Source organism: Pelodiscus sinensis, unplaced genomic scaffold (genome assembly GCF_049634645.1).
Source record: "Pelodiscus sinensis isolate JC-2024 unplaced genomic scaffold, ASM4963464v1 ctg37, whole genome shotgun sequence".
Taxonomy (NCBI): Eukaryota; Metazoa; Chordata; order Testudines; family Trionychidae; genus Pelodiscus; species Pelodiscus sinensis.
The window spans coordinates 869,395-890,538 of NW_027465869.1; the positions used below are offsets into that span (position 1 = coordinate 869,395).

The 21,144-nt window shown below is 51.1% G+C and overlaps 3 protein-coding genes across 3 annotated transcripts in view; 2 read left to right on the forward strand and 1 right to left on the reverse strand.

Annotated features, from left to right (window-relative positions):
• The window catches only part of LOC142824070 (uncharacterized), a 408,405-nt gene that overhangs the window by 307,935 nt on the left and 79,326 nt on the right, over positions 1 to 21,144 (forward strand). The gene's annotated exons all lie outside the window — the stretch shown is intronic.
• Positions 1 to 21,144, reverse strand: part of LOC142824071 (uncharacterized) — a 142,231-nt gene that overhangs the window by 55,985 nt on the left and 65,102 nt on the right.
• Positions 470 to 4,841, forward strand: LOC142824072 (uncharacterized). The gene is made up of 3 exons (XM_075915818.1): positions 470 to 2,172; positions 3,320 to 3,433; positions 3,720 to 4,841. The coding sequence occupies exons 1-3, from the start codon at positions 1,941 to 1,943 to the stop codon at positions 4,694 to 4,696; spliced, it is 1,323 nt and encodes a 440-aa protein (XP_075771933.1). The 5' UTR covers positions 470 to 1,940; the 3' UTR covers positions 4,697 to 4,841.

Below are 21,144 nucleotides of genomic sequence, written 5' to 3' on the forward strand. Positions count from 1 at the left end.
CCATCAGATTTGGTTCACGGATACTGGGGGAGCCATGGGCTGGTTCAATACCTGATATGCCCCAACTGCAAGCCATTCAGAAAGCCTGGAGGGGAGGAGAGGGAGGTGTCAGGTGGTGCTTTCACCCCCAGGACAATCTTATTGCCTGACTTCTGGCCAGAAAGGAAGCACTGTGCCCTATCCCCTTCGGCTCTTAATTATTCACACACACACACACACACACACACACAGGCTATGTCTACACTGGCACCCTTTTCCGGAAATGCTTATAACGGAAAACTTTTCCGTTATAAACATTTTCAGAAAAAGTGCGTCTACATTGGCAGGATGCTTTTCCGGAAAAGCACTTTTTGCGGAAAAGCGTCCGTGGCCAATCTAGACGCGCTTTTCCGCAAAAAAGCCCCGATCGTCATTTTCGCAATCAGGGCTTCTTTGTGGAAAAGAAATCTCTCCTGTCTACACGGGCCCTTTTCTGGAACAGTTTTCTGGAAAAGGACTTTTGCCCAAACAGGAGTAGCAAAGTTTTTCCGGAAAAACACTGACGATTTTACATTAGGTCGTCAGTGCTTTTCCGGAAATTCAAGGGGCCAGTGTAGACAGCTAGCAAGTTATTCTGGAAAAGTAGCTGATTTTCCAGAATAAGTGGCCAGTGTAGACACAGCCACATGGTCCTGCAGCCTGTGTGAGGGTCGGGCAGGCTCCCTGCCTGTCTGAGAAAGATGCTTGGCTGCTGGCCAGGAGTCACTCACGTAAGTTTCCTGGCAAGAGCTTGCCTCTGGCACCACAACCTCTCCCCCTCAATCTCTGACCCCGTCCCCATATTCAAACTCTGTCCTCCTACATCTATACATGCAAGAGTTTTCAGTGGTCAGACACTCACAGCCCCTTATTAGTTCACTAAGATACTTGTTTAAATTAAAGTTACTTTAAGTTTCCAAGGAGGAATTGGCTAATCCAGTGCTCCAGGTCACACCTGCCTCCTTCACCAAAACTCCCTCCCAGACCACTCTCACCGTCCTGCATTGCAATCCCTTACCCCAGCCACCCTTCTGCTCCCAATATCCATCCCAGAACATGCATTTCCTCTATATAATGACATGAAAGAGTGCAACTCCAGTGCTTCCCAGAATCTTAGAGTGCTTCCCCCCGTCCCCCACACATCAAAATATATTGCTCACCTCTGGTCTAATGGATACGGCTCAGGGAGAACCAATAACTGAAAGCTGAAGCTAGACAATTTCAGACTAGAAAGGAGGCACAAATGTTTGCTAGGGAAGAGGGATTAGCTGCTGAAACCAGTGAGCGAAGAACTGGTGGATTCTCTACCTCTTGATGTCTTCAGATCAACACTGGGCAATTTTCTAGAAAACACACTATAGGGGAAACAGAACTTTGTGCCTGGGTAATTGGGCTAAGTGTAATGGCTTGTTCCACAGAGGGGGTCAGACTGCATGACTAAGGATATCTTCTGACCCCATAAATCCATGTATTTTAAGATCTCATCCTGCAAGCACTCAGTACATGTGTTTAATAAGCACCTGAATACTTGTATTAACTTGACTTACTCTCTCTTGTGGAAAAGATTTATAAAGTCTGTCAGATGAGAGAACCATGGTTTGTTGCAAATCAATGAATGAAGACTAAGCGTTTTAAATACAGCACCCTGATTTTAATGGGTCTCCATGTTGAGGCAGGTGAATGTTTGGCTTATCGGAAACACTGGGTGCTGAGAACTGAATCCCCATTGTTGCAGGCATAGTAATGTTGTAACTCAAGCTAGGTACGGAGAGAAAAGTATATGGATTAGGGATCTAACTGGTGTGCGCTGTTTATGAAATAGATAGACTTAAACTTTTGCCCACAATTGCTGAGTATGTCTGTCACCAGGGACAGAGTCTGGGCAGAGTGGGGGTATAGAATGGAATAAAGTCCCTTATGAAATGTCTCCAATTGCTCTTGTCCCCCTGCCATGCTGTAGAACACCCATGTCTGTCTCCAGCTCAGCCCCCGGCCTGCAGAGCCTGGAACAGGAAATGACCGTGGTGGATCCGGTGAGCTTCCAGGAGGTGGCTGTGTATTTCTCTGAGGAGGAATGGGCCCTGCTGGACCCAGGCCAGAGAGCTCTCTACTGGGATGTGATGCAGGAGAATTATGAGGCCGTGAGCTGTTTGGGTAAGGATTCCTGTCCCCTCGGGTATGAGAAGCTGGGTGGGCTTTAGAGCAGCTGGGTTGGGTTTGGTTCAGGGTCTCTCATTGCCCCCACCACTATTGTCAGGAGTATCTCCCCCGTAGTCCTGGCACCTGTGCGAGAGACTGTCCCCTCCACAGCCCCTCCCAGGGGAAGCAGGATCAAGGACATAACAATGGTGCTGCTCTTCTCACAGCCAAGGTCTCCATGTGCTTCTCCACCATCTTGCCTATATAGTGCCTTGGCTGGAGGAGTCAGTGGAAGGACCCAGGCAGGAACAGCACGTACCAGAGTTGTAGGGCTGGGTGCAGCTGTTGTTAGTGCCTGCAGGGTCCCCTTGTGCTGTTGTGCTGGGTCCCTGGAAGAAAGGTGCGCACTGCCCTGGCTGGCCTTGGAAGTTGAAGCTGTTGTGGGCAGCTGGCAGGGCTCCACCAGGCACAGGCAGTTGGGATCAGAAGTATGGAGCCATAGGCAGACATAAGCAACCAGCCAAGGGTTCATTTTGCTATTCACATCACTTCCTCTGCTTCCTTCTGGCCCAAGTAGAACATCTGAGCCAAAGAGCAGGGCAAGCACAGCCCCAGCCAGGAGCTTTGTGGACAGAGCCCTGGGGGAGCTAGAACTCTGCTGGGTCCTTTCTCTCCAAGTCTTAGTGACCTGCCATGTGGCAGCTGCAGTCTGAATCCTGCCTAGGGGCCTCGGTGTCAGATGTGCCAACCTTCTCTAGAGCTCTTGGGTACATATACACTTGCTTCCTCCTTTGAGGGAGGAATGTAAATGTAATCAGACAAAATTGCAAATGAAGCGGGGATTTAAATATCCCACACTTCATCTGCATAATCGCAGACTGCCCGTCCCCGGGCAGGACAGGCCCTGAGGGAGTTGTACCCTAGAGTGTGCAACTGAGTGCTCAGCTCACCTGGGGTATCAGCTAGGCAATTCCCGAGGCAGGGGTAAGCACTTTTCCTGCAAGTAAGTGTGTGCTGGGATCTTGTACCAGCCAGATCCCAGTCCCTGCAAGGTGGGGAAGGATTGTCTCAGGATAGGCGACTGCGATCATGGCTCTGGAATCAGTAATGGCACAGACCTTAATGAACAAGATCAACTCTTGTTTAATTGCATCCTGAGCAGGGTTTCCAGTCTTCAAACCTCATGTGATCTCCTGGGTGGACCAAAGGGGAAAACTGCGGATCCCTGCTCTCCAGGGCAGTGAGGAAGGGGACAACAGCAGTGACACCCATCCAGGTGAATGATCAGCTAAACTGACTCAAATTAATTTGTGTGTCCTCCTAGCAGGTGTCACTTGTGCATTTTAGTCAGTTTTCCCTGATCCTTCAGTCTGTCTTGAACTCCAGTGTGAGGGTTCTGGGTGGAGGGAAGAATTATGGGAAGAAGGGTGAATTCTGCTCATGATGGTTCAATCTATCCAGCTATTATTTGGGAATATTCCCAATTTCCTGTTTCTGTTTTAGAATTTCCTTTCAGCTCAGCACAGGGAATGACTCCTGTCTGGATTCTCTCTTTGTCCCAGTAGGTGATGGGATGCTGAGTGAGAACCAGGAGAAGAATCTTCAGCAGGAAGGACTTGAGCAAATGTCTGCTTGTGGAATGTTATTGGGTAGATCTGAAGGGCATGATTCTCATAGTCTTGAGCAAGCAGAGACCTGTCAGAGTCAGTGCAGCCCTCACAGGTTGCAGGGAAACCATCCAGGAGTGGGACAGGGTAAATCCAATAACAGAAGCAGAGTTTTAAAAACAAACACAAAAACTGTTCAACAGAAAATCCCTCATCAACAGTTACCCTGTGCTAGCAGTGACACTGCATCTCTTACTACACTTGAAAGAGCCCACACAAGGGAGAAACTCTTCAGCTGCTCTGACTGTGGGAAATGCTTCAGTCGGCATTCAAATCTTGTTAGACATGAGAAAATCCACACAGGGGAGAAACCCTTCTACTGCTCTGACTGTGGGATATGCTTCAGTCAAAGCTCACTTCTTCTTCTCCATAAAAGAGTCCATGCTGCAGAGAGACCTTTCATCTACTCTGGTTGTGGGAAATGCTTCAGTTGGAGGTCACACCTTGTTATCCATAAGAGAACTCACACAGGAGAGAAACCCTTCAGCTGCTTTGATTGTGGGAAAAGCTTCAGTCAGAGTTCACTTCTTTGTATCCATAGGAGAACCCACACAGGGGAGAAACCCTTTATCTGCTCTGACTGTGGGAAAAGCTTTAGTTGCAGCTCACACCTTAATAGACATTCTAGAAGCCATACGGGGGAGAAGCCCTTCACCTGCTCTGACTGTGGGAAAAGTTTCAGTCGGAGTTCAAATCTTCTTACCCATAGGAGAACCCATACAGGGGAGAAACCCTTTATCTGCTCTGACTGTGGGAAAAGCTTCAGTTGCAGGTCACATTTTAATAGACATTCGAGAAGCCACAAAGGGGAGAAATCCTTCAGCTGCTCTGACTGGGAAAAGCTTCAGTCGATGCTCACTTCTTATCCATAGAAGGACCTGCACAAGGGAGAAACCCTTCAGTTGCTCTGACTGTCGGAAGTGTTTCAGTTGGAGGAACATTTTTTTAGACATAGAAGAACCCACATGGGGGGAAACCCAAAATCAGAGGGTTTTTTTTCCCTGCGGGTCAGTGGTCCCCAACCAAAAAACGATTCTCTGCTGCTGCCTTAAATAAAGCAAACGTTTAAATCTTTTGTGTTGGACATAATGTTTACTTTATTTAAAATGAAGTTTGACAAAGTAACACAAACAAGTCAAAATGCTTAATCTGTTTTATAATGTAAACTAAACTGATCTCCCCAGCTGCAGCACTAGCAAAAAGGCTCAGCTGTAATTATATAAAAGAGAACTAGATACATTCATGGAAGTTAAGTCCATTCATGTCTATTAGCCAGGATGGGTAAGGAATGGTGTCCCTAGCCAGTCTGTCAGAGGGTGGAGATGGATGGCAGGAGAGAGATTGCTTGATCATTACCTGTTCGGTTCACTTCCTCTAGGAAATCTGGCATTGGACCCTGTCAGCAGACAGGGTACTGGGCTGGATGGACCTTTGGTCTGACCTAGTATGGCCATTTTTATGTTGTAATTAATGGTAAGTGTCCATTAGCAACAGGTGATCCATAGGGTGTGCCGTGGAGAGCCGCTCCCCCTCTCCCAGGAGAGTGGCACGGCCCATGGCAGGAGGGTTAAATCTTTGCACACCCCTGTTCTAGTTTTTCTAAACAACTGTCTCAGCAATCCCTAAGCAGGGCTGTGGTCCGTAGCTCAGTGGAGGTCACTTTATTCTGATCAGTCAGGGTGTGAAACTCCAGACTGAGGGTGAGTTTCAGAATCAGGGCTGCTGTGTGACTAGACGAAGCCCTTTGCCTTTCTCAGCCTTTGTTCTTCCCTCTGTCAGTTTGGTGTAACAATTTCCTGCCTGCACCAAGGCGGGGGCAGCTGGGGTGCTGTGCAGAGCCATGTGAGGATGATATTAGCAGCAGGTGTCTTTTCACCTGGAGTCAGTACAGATGCTGGTGTGTGTGTGTGTGTGTGTGTGTGGTAGAGCCCTGTCCTGCCCCCTCTTCCATTGTGCTGCTTCAGGCAGCAGCAGGAGCTCTGGGTGCAGCAGCTGCACCAGCAGCTGCTCCGGGACTAGGCATAAGTTTAGTGAGGAAGGGGAATTGGGTTAGAATTAAGGGGAGATGCCTGGCTCTGGAGAAGGGGAAAGTGAGGGAATTGGGTGGAAGGTGCATATTGTGTCCCAGATGTGCGTGGCAATACTAGCAGCAGCAGCAATGGTGGCATGGCTCTGGTCTGGGACCGGAGCATAAGGTTGAGGGGGGAGGGTGTGCACAATGTGCTGGCTGCTCAGAGCACATGCCTCATCTGGAGGGAGATACGTGTCTGTAGCTGTGGCTCCAGGATCTGAGAATTAGGTTAGGGCGGGGTGGGAGTGTGTGTGCCTGGCTCTAGTCTGGGGGAAGGGAGGAGGATTGTGTTGGGGGGCATTCTAGGCAGCATGTCTCAAGGCCGGTGACTCAGCGCACATGTTCCAATAGCTGGAGGGAGACACATGGCTGTAGTGGCAGCTCTGTGACCCAAGAATTAGATTGGGGAGGGGGATTGGGTTGAGGAGTGTGTGCCTAGCTTTGGGGGGGGGGCTGACTGGGGAAGGGGAGGGGGCTTGGGTTAGAGCAGGGGAGGTGCCTGGGGAAGGGAGGGGAAGAGCAGCCAGCGTGCTTCCTGAGGCCCGGGATCCCCAGGTACTGGCCCCAGCTGTCTCTGTCCCCTCCCCCTCACATAAGTACCCTGCCCCCACCCGCACAGTTGAGGCTACATTAGTGAGGATTGGTTTTTTTTGGAGGGGTTGTTCTTTGGCATCTCAGTTGTGTGGCCCTGACTGACTCGTCTGTGGGTCAGTGACTCCTGACTCAAAAGAGGTTTCCCACCCCTCAAATAAAGACAATGTTGAAAGGTTTTGTGTTTGGCATAATATTTGATTTAAAAATGAAGCCTGGCCACCAAGCCCCCATCTAGCCACAGCATCATAACATTCCTGCAACCTCCCTCCACCCCAAACCTGAGCCCTTCATACACTGGAACCTCCTGTCATGAGCATCTCACATCCCCAGTGTTCTGCCACAACACTCCTGCATCATCCACTCACTGCAAATCTGTGTCCTGAGCCCCTCATGCACCCCAGCCCAAACTCCTGCACCCTCATAGCCATAGCCCTAACCCTCCACCTGACCCCCACACTCTCCAGCCTGGAGGCCCTCCCTGAGCCAGTATCCTCTTCTCTGCTTCCTCCTGCATCCAAATTCCCTCTCAGAGCTTGCACCCCTCACACCTTCCCAGGGCTTTTTTTGTGATGGTATAGCCCAGGATGGTGTACCAGCACCTATTTCAACAACTCCTCCCAGCTACATGGTTCTTCACGCTCTATCCGCTGCTGTTTTGGCTCTTCATCTCTAACAGGTTGGCCACCCTGCTATAGGCCTTCCAATAGGGCTATAGTAAAACCATATTGTTACAGACCTTTCCAGGCCAAAGGCAGCAGGACCACCAAGCAAGAGAAAGCACAGTAAATGCAACTGTGAAGTGACTCACACCCTCAATCTTCTGATCCAAATTCAGACACCTTATCCTTTAGGCCATGCAGTCTTGCCTTGCTTGCCAATGGACTACTTCCTGGCTACGTCTACACTGGCATGATTTTCCGAAAATGCTTTTAACGGAAAACTTTTCCATTAAAAGCATTTTCAGAAAAGCACGTCTAGATTGGCAGGATGCTTTTCCGCAAAAGCACTTGTGGCCAATCTAGACGCGCTTTTCCGCAAAAAAGCCCCGATCGCCATTTTCGCGATCGGGGCTTTTTTTGCGGAAAACACTACTGTGCTGTCTACACTGGCCCTTTTGCGCAAAAGTCTTTCGGAAAAAGACTTTTGCCCAAACAGGAGCAGCATAGAATTTCCAGAAAATCACTGATGATCTTACATGAGATCGTCAGTGCTTTTCTGGAAATTCAAGCGGCCAGTGTAGACAGCTGGCAAGTTTTTCCGCAAGACCAGGGGATTTTGCGGAAAAACTTGCCAGTCTAGACACAGCTGCTATGTGTAAGCAGGGAAAAGTCTAGCTAGTCCATCAAGTTTTATTATTTTTTCTTGTTTGGGGGGTTTAGAAATCGTGTCTGAGCTGGTGAATTATTATTTTTTGTAACTCAGGATTGCAGCCCAGGGATTTTTCTTCAGTCTATGTTACTTCACGGCTATCTACCACCTAGGCAATGTCTATACTTCACTTCTGTTCCACAAAAGCTTATGGAAATGAAGTGCTGATTAGCATATTGCCGTACTTAATCTGCCTAATTAATTAGGGTCCATTTTTGTGCAAGAGGCTTTTGCGCAAAAAGGAGCTGTGTAAACTGGGGCTTTTTCTGCCTCCTGCTTTCCCTGACTCCAGCCTAGCCCTGGGCTACTTCCCTGCTAGCCCCATGGGACAAGGGGAAAAGCAGAGGGTCATTTAAGAGTTTGGTTGGGGACAGCGACTTGTGCATGCTATGATGTGGGAGGAAAGAGTGTCACATGGCTTTCTGCTAAAGCTGGTATTTAAAAAACAAAACAAAAAATAAACAAGCAGCTGGGATGGGGCAGCTGGAGGGAGCCAGGAGAGCAGAGGCAGCCTGAGAGCTGAGAGTCACAAGTGCCCTTCACAAGTGCCCACCACAGTGCCACCAGTAGGTCCCATGGCATAAGGAGCAGCACTCAGGTCTTTAAAGTCTGTAAGCTGAGTTCAAGTCTCAAGGGGACCTACCTGGGCTGGTTACTGCAAAACCCTCCTACTCCATGTGCTTTGGATTCCTTGCCCTCAGGCTGAGTCTCAGGACCAGGCCTCAAAGAATGTGGGTTCCCTGATTCTGAGAAAGATGAAGAAACCTGTTTTACCCCCTGCACTGGCTCTAGGCTGAGGGAAATCGACTCAACACACCTTGGTTGTGGAGCTATTGCCTTGGATGTAGGAACTGTCTGGGGCAGCACAAGTGAGAGGCTAGACCAAGGTTCACTCACTGTTTTTTGTGGACCTGCCCCTCCTGCACTGCTAGAGATTCTGGAAGAAAGAAGACACATGAGAAGAACCCAACTTTCTTCCTTTTGCTGTGACATGGGTGGATCTCACTCAGGTTTGACTCGGGTCCTTCTGCATGTGAAGTACCTGTGACAACCCCTGTGCTGCTGGGTGCCTCAGCCCCCGACCTGGGATGCCACCCACTTCAGGGAGCACATGCCCCGACACTTGTAGAAGGGCCAACCTGGACAAACCAGCCTTTATTGTGCACCTTTTGCTAGCTCAGTGAGCAGCGTGGTAGACTGTCGTGTGTGCTTAGCAAGTGATCCGTAGGTTGCTGGTTCAATTCTTGCTCAAAGGAGAGATTTTATTTCCCTCCAGCCTTAGCAAAAGGTGAGCAAGGTAGTCGCCTTGGGTTCATATCTTTAGAGCTCTGCACTGCAATTGACAAAAAGATTGGCAGCTAGTTCCCACAATCACATTTCTTGGGCTGCACAGGCCTTGAGACCCCGCCAGGTTTAGAAGGCTGGAGGGAAATGGGGAACGGCTGCACTTTGGAATTCAAAGGTGTTATCTGGGACCCTACATTAGAACAGTTTCAGAGACACTCTTCCTTTTTTGGGAGAGGCTTTGTCAACATTTGGCCCATCTACATGGGCCCAAATGTGGGAAAAGCCTCTTTTGGATGGGATAGCTGAGTGGTTTGAGCATTGACCTGTTAAATCCAGGGTTGCGAGGAGGCCATTTAGGGATCTGGGGCAAATCTTTCAGGGATGGTACTTGGTTCTGCTGTGAAGGCAGGGGACGGGTCTTGATGACCTTTCAAGGTCCCTTCCAGTTCTAGGAGATAGGTATGAGGAATACAGGGTGTCCAAAAGAACACACCCACTTTTTTGGAAACTGATACAAAAAAGGGGACCTGTTCCCTGGATGCAGCAGAGTTTTTCAGGGATACAAGAGGTATCCCAGAAAAAGTCTGTATTGTAGACCTAGCCAAAAAGGGCATCATGGCTTAGCTGGCCAAAGCACTTGCCTTGTAAGCAGGAGATCCTGGATTCAACTCCCAATGGTGCCTTGTTGCAGCCTTTGCTCACATTTTCCTATGTCCTTCTGGGACACAGAAGAGGCCTCCCTTGGCCACTGATGGAACTGCTGGTTCAGGAAAAGGCTGATTGGGAGGAGCATTGGGAAGAAGGAAACCACAAGCCTAGAGCAGGTGCAGAGGCTGCTGTGACGGGCACTGGAAAGGCAGGGCTCTGGATGCAGTTGCTGGGACAGGAGAACCAGCGCCACACACCCTTTTGATTCCCTGGGGTGCAACCTCTGCAGCTCCTGCAACTATGGAGAGTGACTCTCCTCCCCCTCCCTTGGGATGGGCAATGGCAACATGTGAAGCAGCTGGGAGAAAAGTCCCAGAGAGCAGCCCCATTGCTAAGCTGACCAAGGCACCTGCCAAGTATGGGGAAGGTGAGGGAGGCAGCCCCCAGTGGTGCCTGGCCAATGTCTCTGCTCTTCCCACCATCCCTCAGTACATATCTGGAGTTGGCTTCCTTCAGTCGAGCTTGGTGTTCTCCCTACAGTGGGAAACCAAAGGGAGAAAAGAGCAGAAGTGCTGGAATCTGGTGAGGGTGCCCTTTGAGTTTGATTTTGTGAGTCTTAGTTGGACTTGCTAAATCAAACTCCGTCAGATTATGCCCATTCCTCCCCAGCTGGACGTGGGTTTTATTCTTCTGCACAGCCCCAGCCCATGGAGACCAAGGACCTGCCAATGGGCATTCAGATCCCACCCTTGTTGAACGGATGGAAACAGAAACCAGACACACAGCGGGTCTGAGCTGGTTCCAGCTGAGGGCCGGGTTTGCCTGGTTTATGTGCATTGGCACAGGAAGGCATTAAGGCAGGGCTACTCAACACATGGCCTGTGAGCCACATGCAGCCTGTGGCCCGGTTTTATGCATCCCGCCATGCCTTGAGCTGCTTCCTCGGCTGCCTGCCTGCCTCATTACTGTGGGTTCTAGCAGTAGCACCTCCCCAAGCTACTGGCCAGCAGGCAGGAGGGCAGGAAGAGGTGGCAGCAGAGCATGCCTGCTACATCAGCCACAGCAAGAGCACCTCTCCATGCGCTGCACAGTGCTGCACTGAGCCAGATCGCAATGGCACGTGCACAGGTGTTGCCGGGTGGCAAGAGGCAGCGTGGGAACCAGGCAGTAAGGCGGGGTGAGAGAGGTCCGGGTAGGGTTACTGTACATCCAGTTTTTCCTGCATGTCCTTGTTTTCACATGTTAAATCGCCATCTGGATAGATTTTTTTAAAAGGCAAAACATATCTGGGATTTTTGCCTTGCAAAGGGAATTGGGGAGGGGGCGATGGCAGGTGCCTTCAATGGAAGGTTTGGAGCTGCAGGCTGGAACCATTCACAGCCACTCTGCATATGGGCCCCAGCACCTGGAGGGAAAAGCACCTGGCTCCGGTGAGATCCAGGGTGTTACCCTCTGCCCTGCTAGATTTATGCCTCTGCTGGAGGGAAAGGGCATTTTGTTAGAGCAGGGTAACTGGAGGGAGGGGGGTGCCTGGCTCCAGGGAAGGGTTAGAGCCAGGAACCAGGTGTTCAAACTTCTGACGTCTTTCCTTCCTGTGGGTGGGCAGTGTGTCTGTTGGTTAGATTTGGAGGCTCCAGTCTTTGCTCTGTGAGGTCTGTGGGAGCTGGTGTTTGGTGGGGCAGGCGGGGAAAGGAAGGGATTCTGGGAAGCAGGATTCCTGGGTTTCTTTTCTAGCTATGCCACTTCTCCCCCCAAAGCCTTTTCCTTCACATTGATTGTACTTATATTTCCATAAATATTGTATTGGCAGTGTCAAAGTCAGACAGGACTCACAGATTTGGCAGACTGCTCTGTTTATTTCAGCAAAGCTTTGCTAAAATGCATGGAGAAAATGTGAGTGCCCTACAAGGTTCAAACCCCTTGATTTTATACAGTCAAAAGGAAGCCAAAATTAACAGGATTAAAAGGGGGGGCAAAACTTCACATAATTAGTGTGAGGCTACTCAAGTACTCTTCATTTCAATATTAAGCACACAGCAATCTCCTGGCTATATCTCCCTGATTATCTGGAATTGTTTCCTAACACTTAATGTTTCTTTTCCTGTTAAACTCAGGCCCAAATTGGCTAGCACCTTGATCTGCATACCTACAATCAACATTAACATACTTTTCTTCTTCCTCTTAAAAAGACAAACAGAATTCCTTCAACTTATTCCATTATTACAGCACAATTCATCTTTTTCTTACAGTATAATTCTTTCTACTTTCACAGCAGTTTTTGTTTGAATTATTAAAATTGTGAAGCCAAAACAAAAAAGTAGTCAAGATAATGGTCTTCTGCTGAGATGTATTTTAGTAGTTAAATTCCTGGACTGCCATTGCTCATTAAAAGTGCTGTCATGGGTGGGATTTGGGAAAATATTGCATTTTATTAACATCAGCAGAACTGACTTAAATGGGGCCTGCAAGTTGTGAAGTCTTGCCTTAATCTTTGTATTCATGTCCATTACTATGAAAGAAGCTATTTGCAAAGTTGAGTAGCTCTGCATTAAGGGTTCTTATTAATGTAAAGGATCTCAAGCAATGTAAAGCCAGAGTGTGATGGAACTGGAAAGGAAAATGTTTCCCCTAGAAGGAAATTTTTCCAAGGGGATACTGGAAGTTGAACTAAGGGCCATTTGGTTTGCAACCAACCACTCTACCTCTGAGCTACACCACACAAACATATGTAGCTGGAGCCAGTGTTGGGAAGTGGGCAGGGAACAAGTGGCTTTTGTAGCATGCACATCTCAGGGGATGTGTATATTTGGGGAAGGGTCCTGATTCTTGCGCAAGAGGGCCAGTGTAGACAGCTATGTTAATTTCTTGCACAAGAAAGCCCGATGGCTAAAATGGTCATCGGAGCTTCCTTGCGCAAGAGAGCGTCTGCACTGACACGGATGCTTTTGCGCAAAAGCAAATCTTCTGCAAAAGAGTTTTTGCGTGAGAACGCTCCAGTGTAGCCATAGCCTTTCTGTTTGTAGCAACACTCTGCCCCTACTGCCTTTCTCTAACTCGTTTGGAGACTACACAGACTCCTCTGTGCTTCTAGTTGAGCCCACAGGGTCTGGTGTCCAGTTCAGGAGGTAGGTAAATGTGGATAAATCCCTGTAATATTATCACTCTCATATAACTTTGAATTAAGATCTTCTCCTTTTAGATATATCTTTAAGTGTTCTTATAGAATCTCTGTAACATTTCTCCTATAACTTTGTATTAAGAGAAACTTCCTTTTTATATAGATAGACCTTGTAAGAAAAAAAGTCTTTTGAACTCTCCCCCTTCCTTGATTGTCCTGTTGAAATGAATGAGGTGTGAATGGAGAATGAAAGGGGAGCATCTCCAGCAGCAGTTGCCAGGGTGGAGAGGGTCTGGGAGCCAGACCCACGACAATACCTGTAAAGTGAGCTCATTAAGAGGACTGGACATACAGATGCCTTGGGAGTCCAGCAACAAGTGCCTGACCTTGGAAGAACTCTCTTTGAAGCAGCATTAGGAAAGGCGAGGAGATGACTAACTGGCTGCATGAGAGGGATAAATAGGAGGCATCTTGCAGAGGGACCCCGGGTTTTCATCTTGTCAACATGGGAGCATTGATCCGGATCTGCAGAAGCCTGCCTCCACCCCTCCCTCATCTAACTCACCTGGCTAGTGCAGTTAGGGGGAGCAACTTTTGGTAACAAGAAGACGGAGTGTGCTTGTGTGTGTGAGAGAGTGTATGAGTGTGATGTATCATATGCATATGATAAATAGTGATTGATCTATGTATGGTCAATACATGTGGCGTGTTGCCTTATCCCCCTGAAAAAGATCCTGGGCGGTTCTTTTAAGCACAACATGGAAGTGACTCTGCCCTCCCCTCCTCTCTCCCCCTCCAGCCTCCTCTCCCCAACCCTGCCCCTGCAGATGGGTGGGGGCTGTGAGTTCCAGTGCTGCTGCTCTGCTGCCCTCAGGTTCTGCATCCTGGAGCGCTTGCAGGAGCTGAGCCAGCCCTGGGAGAGCAGCCCGGCCAGGGCCCAAGACTCCCAGCCCGAGGGGGCCCAAAGGAGCTAGGGCAGAGCCTGGCAGGGGCAGCAGGAGCCATGAGTGGGGAGGGAGGGTCCCAGCTGTGGCCAGACCCAGGGGCAATGCAGTGAGGGTGGGAGGTTTTCACTCTCCGTGGGCAGATGCTCCAGACATGAGATGGTTTAGGAGGCATCTTGCCCAAAAGGTAACTAGGCCCCGTTTGTATAAGCCCTGGACCTGAGCCATGTGTGGCCCCCAGGTACTGATGGACCCTTCCCTGCTGCTGTCCTACCCCAGGGCCAGTGAGCCCCTATTTCCCCTTCCACCCCCTCCCCCCAGGCTCCTGTCCTAGCTGCACAGAGAAAATTGCTCTGTATCTTGGAGAGAGTCAGAGACACATGGGGGTCTGGGGCTCTGTCCTGAGTGAAGAGAAGGTGAAAAGGGGGCCAGGCACCTTCCCATCTGCCTCTGGGCTCAGTGTCTCAGGCCTGGTAGGTCCTCTGGACTTCCTCTGAGCTTGGTGCCTTTGTGTGCCCTGGACTGAGCAGCCAAAGGACCACTCAGCCTTGGGCCTGGAGAGAGCTCCCCCCATTCCCACCACTTGCCACACCCAAAACAGTCAGGGTGTGTCTTCCCCCTGCACACGCACACACACTCAGACGTGGCAGCTCCGTCACGTTCATTCAGCCTGATCCGCCTGAGCGCACCCACATGAACCAGAAGAGCCAGGTTCGGTTCCACTTCCTTGTTTGCAGATATGTTCTGCCTGAATAGCCGATGGCCTTTTCCCTCCTGCACATTGGCGGCAGCTGCGGGGGGAGTTGGGAACAGCCACTGAGACCAGGAGCTGCTTACGGCCCATCCTCATGGCAGCCGGTTCCTGCAACTTGGCCTCTCCATACGCAGTTCTAGTGTCCAGGTAGCAATGTTGCTGAGTTGTCTCTGCCATAAAGACAGCCCCTGTTAGTGCGGGACACAGCACCCAAGCTCTGGCGCAGGGGCCGGGGGAAAGCAGGGGGAAATGGCCTCTCTGCTGATCCCAAAACAGGCTTGGAAAGTAAAACCAGCCTGCAACATGAGCAGTGGGAAAAGCAATGGTTCAGGCTGCCCGACAGCCCTACCCATTGTCTGAGTATGGAGGTATGGACACGCCACATGCCACGGATCAGGAAACTGCATGTTCCTTCACATACCTGCTTAGACACACCTCACTGCAAACAACCAGCCTTGGGCATGTCTGGCTCATGGCCCAGAGAACCGGTCTGGGTGGTTTGCAAGGTATTGTATGGCAGTAGGGTGACCGTATTGCCTTGTGCTTGATACCGGACACCTGGTAAAATTATTCATATTCAAGCCAGTTCAACAGCAAACAATTTTTGCAGAACAAATGTCCAAAACAGCCTCCAATTGACTTAGCCCTTATTAAAAAGCAATAAATGGATTTATTTTTATTTTCCTGCTTATCTTTAAGGCTTTAGCGTTCACACAGGGAGGCCTAACACAGGGATTCACAACCTTTTTATACTGGGGGCCGGCAAACCCATTCACAAACTTTTGGCAGACCAGTAGCATTTTATTTGCATATTTATTATGCAAATGAATATTCAAATATGCAAATAAAATATTACTGGTCCAACAAAAGTTTGTGAATGGGTTTGCTGATCCATGGGGGTATAAAAAGCCCCAAAGCCTCCAGTGCCAACCCTACCCCTAGAGCCCCTCATCCCTCCACTACCCCCACCAGCACCAGCCACTGACCGCAGAGTGCTCTGCACCCAACTCACCTCAGTACCCAGCCGCTCGCCCTCAGAGTTCCCTAGTTCCAGCCCCCCCGCCCCAAACACCTCAGTGCCAGCCTCCTGTTTCCAGAGCCCCATAGAACCCAATTTCCCTAGGTCCCTTGTGCCAGCCCCCAATCCCCGTATTAGTCCTGTCCCCAGTGCCAGCCCTGCCCCCTAGTCCCCTCACTACTAGCCCCACCCCCAGAAGCTCCCAGGGCCAGCTCCCCATCCTGGATGTCACAGTACTTCTCAGTGTCAGCCCTCTGCCTCTTAGAGCCCCCAAACACTAGCCCCGCCCCCAAGGCCCCCTGCCTGCCTCCCCCCGCCCCCACCTAGCCCTGCCGTTGCCTCCCAGCTGAGCACAGAGCACTTCCCTGCATGGCAGGAGGGCTGCATGGAGCCTGCAGTGTGCTGGGCCCCTGCCGAGCTGGAACTAGGACCCTGGTGAGGCTGCCCCAGCAGGGACAGTCTCACCGCAGTCCCAGTTCCAGCCACGGTGCACCTTGCTGCCGGGTGGGGAACTCCAGTGGGCAGGGTCCATTAGCAGCTGGGGGCGTGGCCTGGCCGTGTGCTGCAGCCTGGCAGGCAGGGGTTCACGGCCCGCCCAGTCCGTGGTTGGGAACCGCTGGCATAACACACTCCACTGCTCCCACACACATGGGGAGAGGTGACACAACAGAGGGTGACGGATTGACCAGATCCTCCATGCACAGAGCTCTCTGGCCTCCGTGTCTACCCAGGCCCCCCAGGATAGACCCACCTCTCACAGGACCTGGCGTCACCTCAGTGCAACATGTGGCGGGGTCGTGGGGTCATGCAGGGTCCCAGATCCCCTGCTCAGTTTCTGCCAGGGTTCACTCCAGAATACAGCCAGCAGCAGCTTTTAAAATGGCGTGGGCGGGGAGGGGCAGGAGCTACTTCCAGCCATGGGGGAGGGAGGCAGGGGGTGCTGACCTGCCCTGTGTTTTTGCAGAGTTCATCTCTTCTTCTCTTCCCACCCCCCAGCTGGGAGCAGCTTGTCCCTTACTGCCCACACCATGTCGAAAGGCAGCTCCCACCTACAGGCTGCTGCTGGCCACTGACATGACCCAGCCACCTCCACCCCCATGGCTACAGCGCTGGCAGGAAGCACTGACGTCCTAAAGATGCCAGAGGACGCTGTGAATGCCAAAACTTTAACAAGGGTCGGAAAGAGCTGGACACATTCACGGAGGGTAGGTTCATCGACGGCTCCAAGCCAGGCTGGGCGGGTAGGGTGTCCCCGGCCTCTGTCTGGCAGACGCTGGGATTGTGCGACGGAGTCACGTGGGGATCCCTGTTCTGTTCATTCCCTCTGGGGCACCTGCACTGGCCACTGGGATGGACGGACCTTTGGGCTGCCCCAGCCGGGCTGTTCTTGTGCTCTTCAGGGTGCATTGAGCCCCAGGGCACCTGACCCCAGGGCTTTCAGCAAACTAGGCCAGAGGTGTGGCTCAGTGGGAGGGTGCCTAGGGGATGGAGTGGGGGTGTTGGAGCCTGGGCCCCTGCTCCAGGGGCCACTGTGGAGCCTGCAGGTTGGGGCATGGACAGGCTGGAAATCATCCCCCATTGTCCTGACACCCCAGAACTCGGGGGTGGGGGGCAGAGAGGCTTCCCCATGCCAGCGCCGAGTGGGGCTGTGGCACAGCAGCTCTCCGCTCCTCCTGGGCAGCACCCTGCGCCAGAGGGTCTTGGGCTTCCCCAGGGTGCCGGCCGAGCCAGAGGCATGGGGGGAAGGAAGAAGCCTGCCAGCCAGGCTGTTGGTAGCTGAGTGCTCCAACCAGGGGTTGGTTGTCCGCACAGCACTGGGAGCCTGTGGGTAGATGGAGGAGCAGTGGGGGGGGGGGCGGGGGGGCAGAAGGGGAAAAACAGAGAGGGCAGTGAGAGGGGGGCACGGAAAGGGCTGATGGGCGGCTGATTCGGCCGCTTTTCCAAAATAGCGTATTTCAAGAAAAAAATGGTGTTATTTCAAAAAGAAACCCTTCCTTCAAAATAACCCTTACTCCTTACAAAATGAGGAGCGGCTGCTGATGGTGGTTATTTCAAAAGAAGGGTTTTTTCTTGAAATAACCGTGTCTAAACAGTGTTTTTTATCTCAAAATAGTGTATTTTGAAAAAGCAGCCAGCCACCATTATGCAAATGAAGCACGGGAAATTCAAATCCACGCTTCATTTGCAATTTCGTTTGTCTGCATTTGCATTCCTCTCTCAAAAGAGGAATGCATTGTAGACATACCCTGAGTTACCAACCATAGGGCTGTTAGTGTCTACTTCTAACTAACTTGCACCGTTAGGCCACATCTTCACTCCAGAGAACATCGCCATTGTGGCAATTGATCTTCTGCAGTTTGATATAGTAAGACTAGTTAAGATTCGCTAAATCAAACTCAGAGGGAGCCCTCACCAGCATTTGGTACTCCTGCTCTTTGCTCCCATCTTACTCCCTCGGTGGGCATGCTGCCAAGCTCGTCTGACAGCAAAGCTGACTCCAGCTACATAAGGAAGGATGGTGGGAAGAGCAGACACATTGGCCAGGCACCTCCCTCACCTCCCCCTGTACCTAGCTGGTGCCTGGGCCAGCTTAGCCATGGGGATGCTCTCTGGGAATTTTCTCCCAGCTGCTCCATGTGTTGCCTTTTGCCCATCCCAAGGGAGAGGAGAGGAGAGTCACTCTCCATGGCTGCAGGAGCTGCAGAGGTTGCACCCTCAAGCTCTCTAGGTGCTGACACCCCCAGGGAATCACCAGGGTGTGTGGCGCTGGCTCTCCTGTCCCAGCAATTGCAGTCAGAGCCCTGCCTTGCCAGTGCCAGGCACAGCAGCCTCTGCACCCGCTCCAGGCTTGTGGTTTCCTTCTTCTCAACGTTCCTCCCCAATCAGCCTTTTCCTGAACCAGTAGTTCCATGGGTGGCCAGGGGAGGCCTCTTCTGTGTCCCAGAAGGACCTAGGAAAACACATGGGCTGTGTCTAGACTGGCAAGTTTTTCCGCAAAAGCAGCCTCTTTTGCACAAAAACTTGCCAGCAGTCTACACTGGCCACTTGATTTTGCACAAAAGCACTGACTTCCTACTGTCTGAAATCAGTGCTTCTTGTGCAAATACTGTGCTGCTCTCGTTCGGGAAATGCTTTTGCGCAAAAGGGCCAGTGTAGACAGCTGAAAACTGTTTTGTGCAAAAAAGCCCTGATGGCGAAAATGGCGATCGGGGCTTTCTTGTGCAAAACCACGTCTAGATTGGCACGGGCACTTTTCCGCAAAAAGTACTTTTGCGGAAGAGTGTCTGTGCCAATCAAGATGCTCTTTTCCGCAAATGCTTTTAACAGAAAAACTTTTCTGTTAAAAGCATTTGCAGAAAATCATGCTAGTCTAGACATAGCCAAGCAGAGACTACAGCAAATCACCACTGGAAGTTGAACCCAGGATCTCCTGTTTATTAGTCAGGTGCTTTAGCCAAGTAAGCCATGGTGCCCTCCTGAAAAGCCTCTGTAAAACTGTTCTACTTTATGGCCTCAGACAACACCTTTGCATTCCAAAGCACAACCATTTCCCTCTAGCCCTGACAGTCTCTGTCCCCCTGGGCACAGAAGGCTACAGCTCAAAGGGCAGAGGCTCTAACATGCCTAAGCCTTTAGCTATGATTTTTGGAAAATCATGGCAGACAGGGGAGATTCCAGAAGACTGGAAAAGGGCAAATATTGTGCCCATCTATAAAAAGGGGAATAAGAACAACCCAGGAAACTATAGACAGGTCAGTTTAACGTCTGTCCCAGGGAAGATAATGGAGCAGGTAATTAAGGAAATCATATGCAAACACGTGGAAGGTAATAAAGTGATAGGGAATAGCCAGCATGGGTTTGTGAAGAACAAGTCATGCCAAACTAATCTGATAGCTTTCTTTGAAAAGATAACGAGCCTTGTGGATAAGGGAGAAGCGGTGGATGTCATATACCTAGACTTTAGTAAGGCATTTGATACGGTCTCGCATGATATTCTTATTGATAAACTAGGCAAATATAACTTAGATAGGGCCACGATGATTCTATGATTCTATGCAAATCTCCGCCAGCCGCTAGGACTGTAGAGTTGCCATATGAGGTTTGGCAGGGTTGGTGGGAGGGAGAAGTGCAACAAACATTGATCCTCTGGATTGTAAACCCCCTTAAGTTTTACAATCCACTGTAGGTTTTACAATCTACACTCCCCTGCATCAATTTTATCCTAGTGGGGCTGGACCCAGCTCCTGCCCCTGCTGCTTCCCCTGGCCCTGCTCACAGCTCTGTGACTCCCACATCACTCCCCAGCCCCACCCCCACCCCCACCCCCAGATCCTACTTTGCATCTCTTCATCCTTCCACTCAGCATCCCCCTGTCCCAGATCTGCCCCCCCCCAGCCCTGCTCCCCCCTGGGAGGCTGGTTTGCACAGAGCCCATGGGGCGGGGATGTGGCCAGGAAGCTCCTGGTCTGACAGAAGCACCAAGGAGCAGGGGTTTGGTGCTTTTCCCCTCAAGCAGTGGGGCTGAGTGGCTAAGGCCTCAGGTGTCTGTGCTGGAGACCCTGGTTCCAATCCTCCCTGTGACACTGTGCAGCTTCCTTTCATTTCTGAGTAGAACAGGCTGCAGAGGAGCCCAATGCTGGATTGTCCCTGGGGCTGGGAATGTGAAGTCATAGAACTGGGAAGGGCCTGCAGATACAAACAGTCTCAGTAGGGGTGAGTGGAGGGCAGCTGCAGGGAACCTGGGCTGAGGGATCCGTCTCTCCAGCCTCCCCCTCATAGCTCTCGAATGCCACCACTTCCTCTGCCCCCAAATAACTGCCTGTCGCGTGTGTTTAACTGGTGTGACTGCAATTCTCAGGCAACATGTTCCCCAACAAAACCCCCACCAGCAGTGACACCCTTTACCTGAGCCCGGCCATCAGCGCTGACAGCATCTGGCTGTCAAGGAGAAGCAAAACAGGTTGGAAGGAAGCTCACAGCCATGTCAATAGTTTGCTTGTCAATAGTTTGCTTTGTACCAGGGTGACCACGTGTCTCAGTGCGGGGTAAGTGCAGCCAAGGACAGCGTTGTATCCGGCTGCTGGTGAAGGTACCAGCTGCTTCTCCAGAAGCACCTTTCCCAGTACAGGTGCTGCTCCCCAGATTCCCTAAGGGATTCAGTCTCTTGCTGCCCCGAGTCCTGGCTGCAGGTCCCAGGCACAGGAAACAGCAGTAAATAGGCACATGACTGACACTGCAAATCTCCAGCCCCCTGTTCTGCAGCCTGGCAAGGAGCAGCGATGCCTGTCCCCGAGAGACAATAATTCCAGCTCCTGGAACCCAGCTGCAGGACACATGAGTTCCCCAGTACAGGGCATTAAAGATCTTCACCATGGTACCCAGCTGTAGGGCAGCCCCATGCAACCAGCCACCTCCCTGTCAAGCTCCTGTCTCATCATGGCTGGGCCCAGGGGCTGCTCCCCAGACTCTCCCAGGACCCCTTGTCTGTCCTCAGAGCCCCAGCACCAGCTGCCCTCAC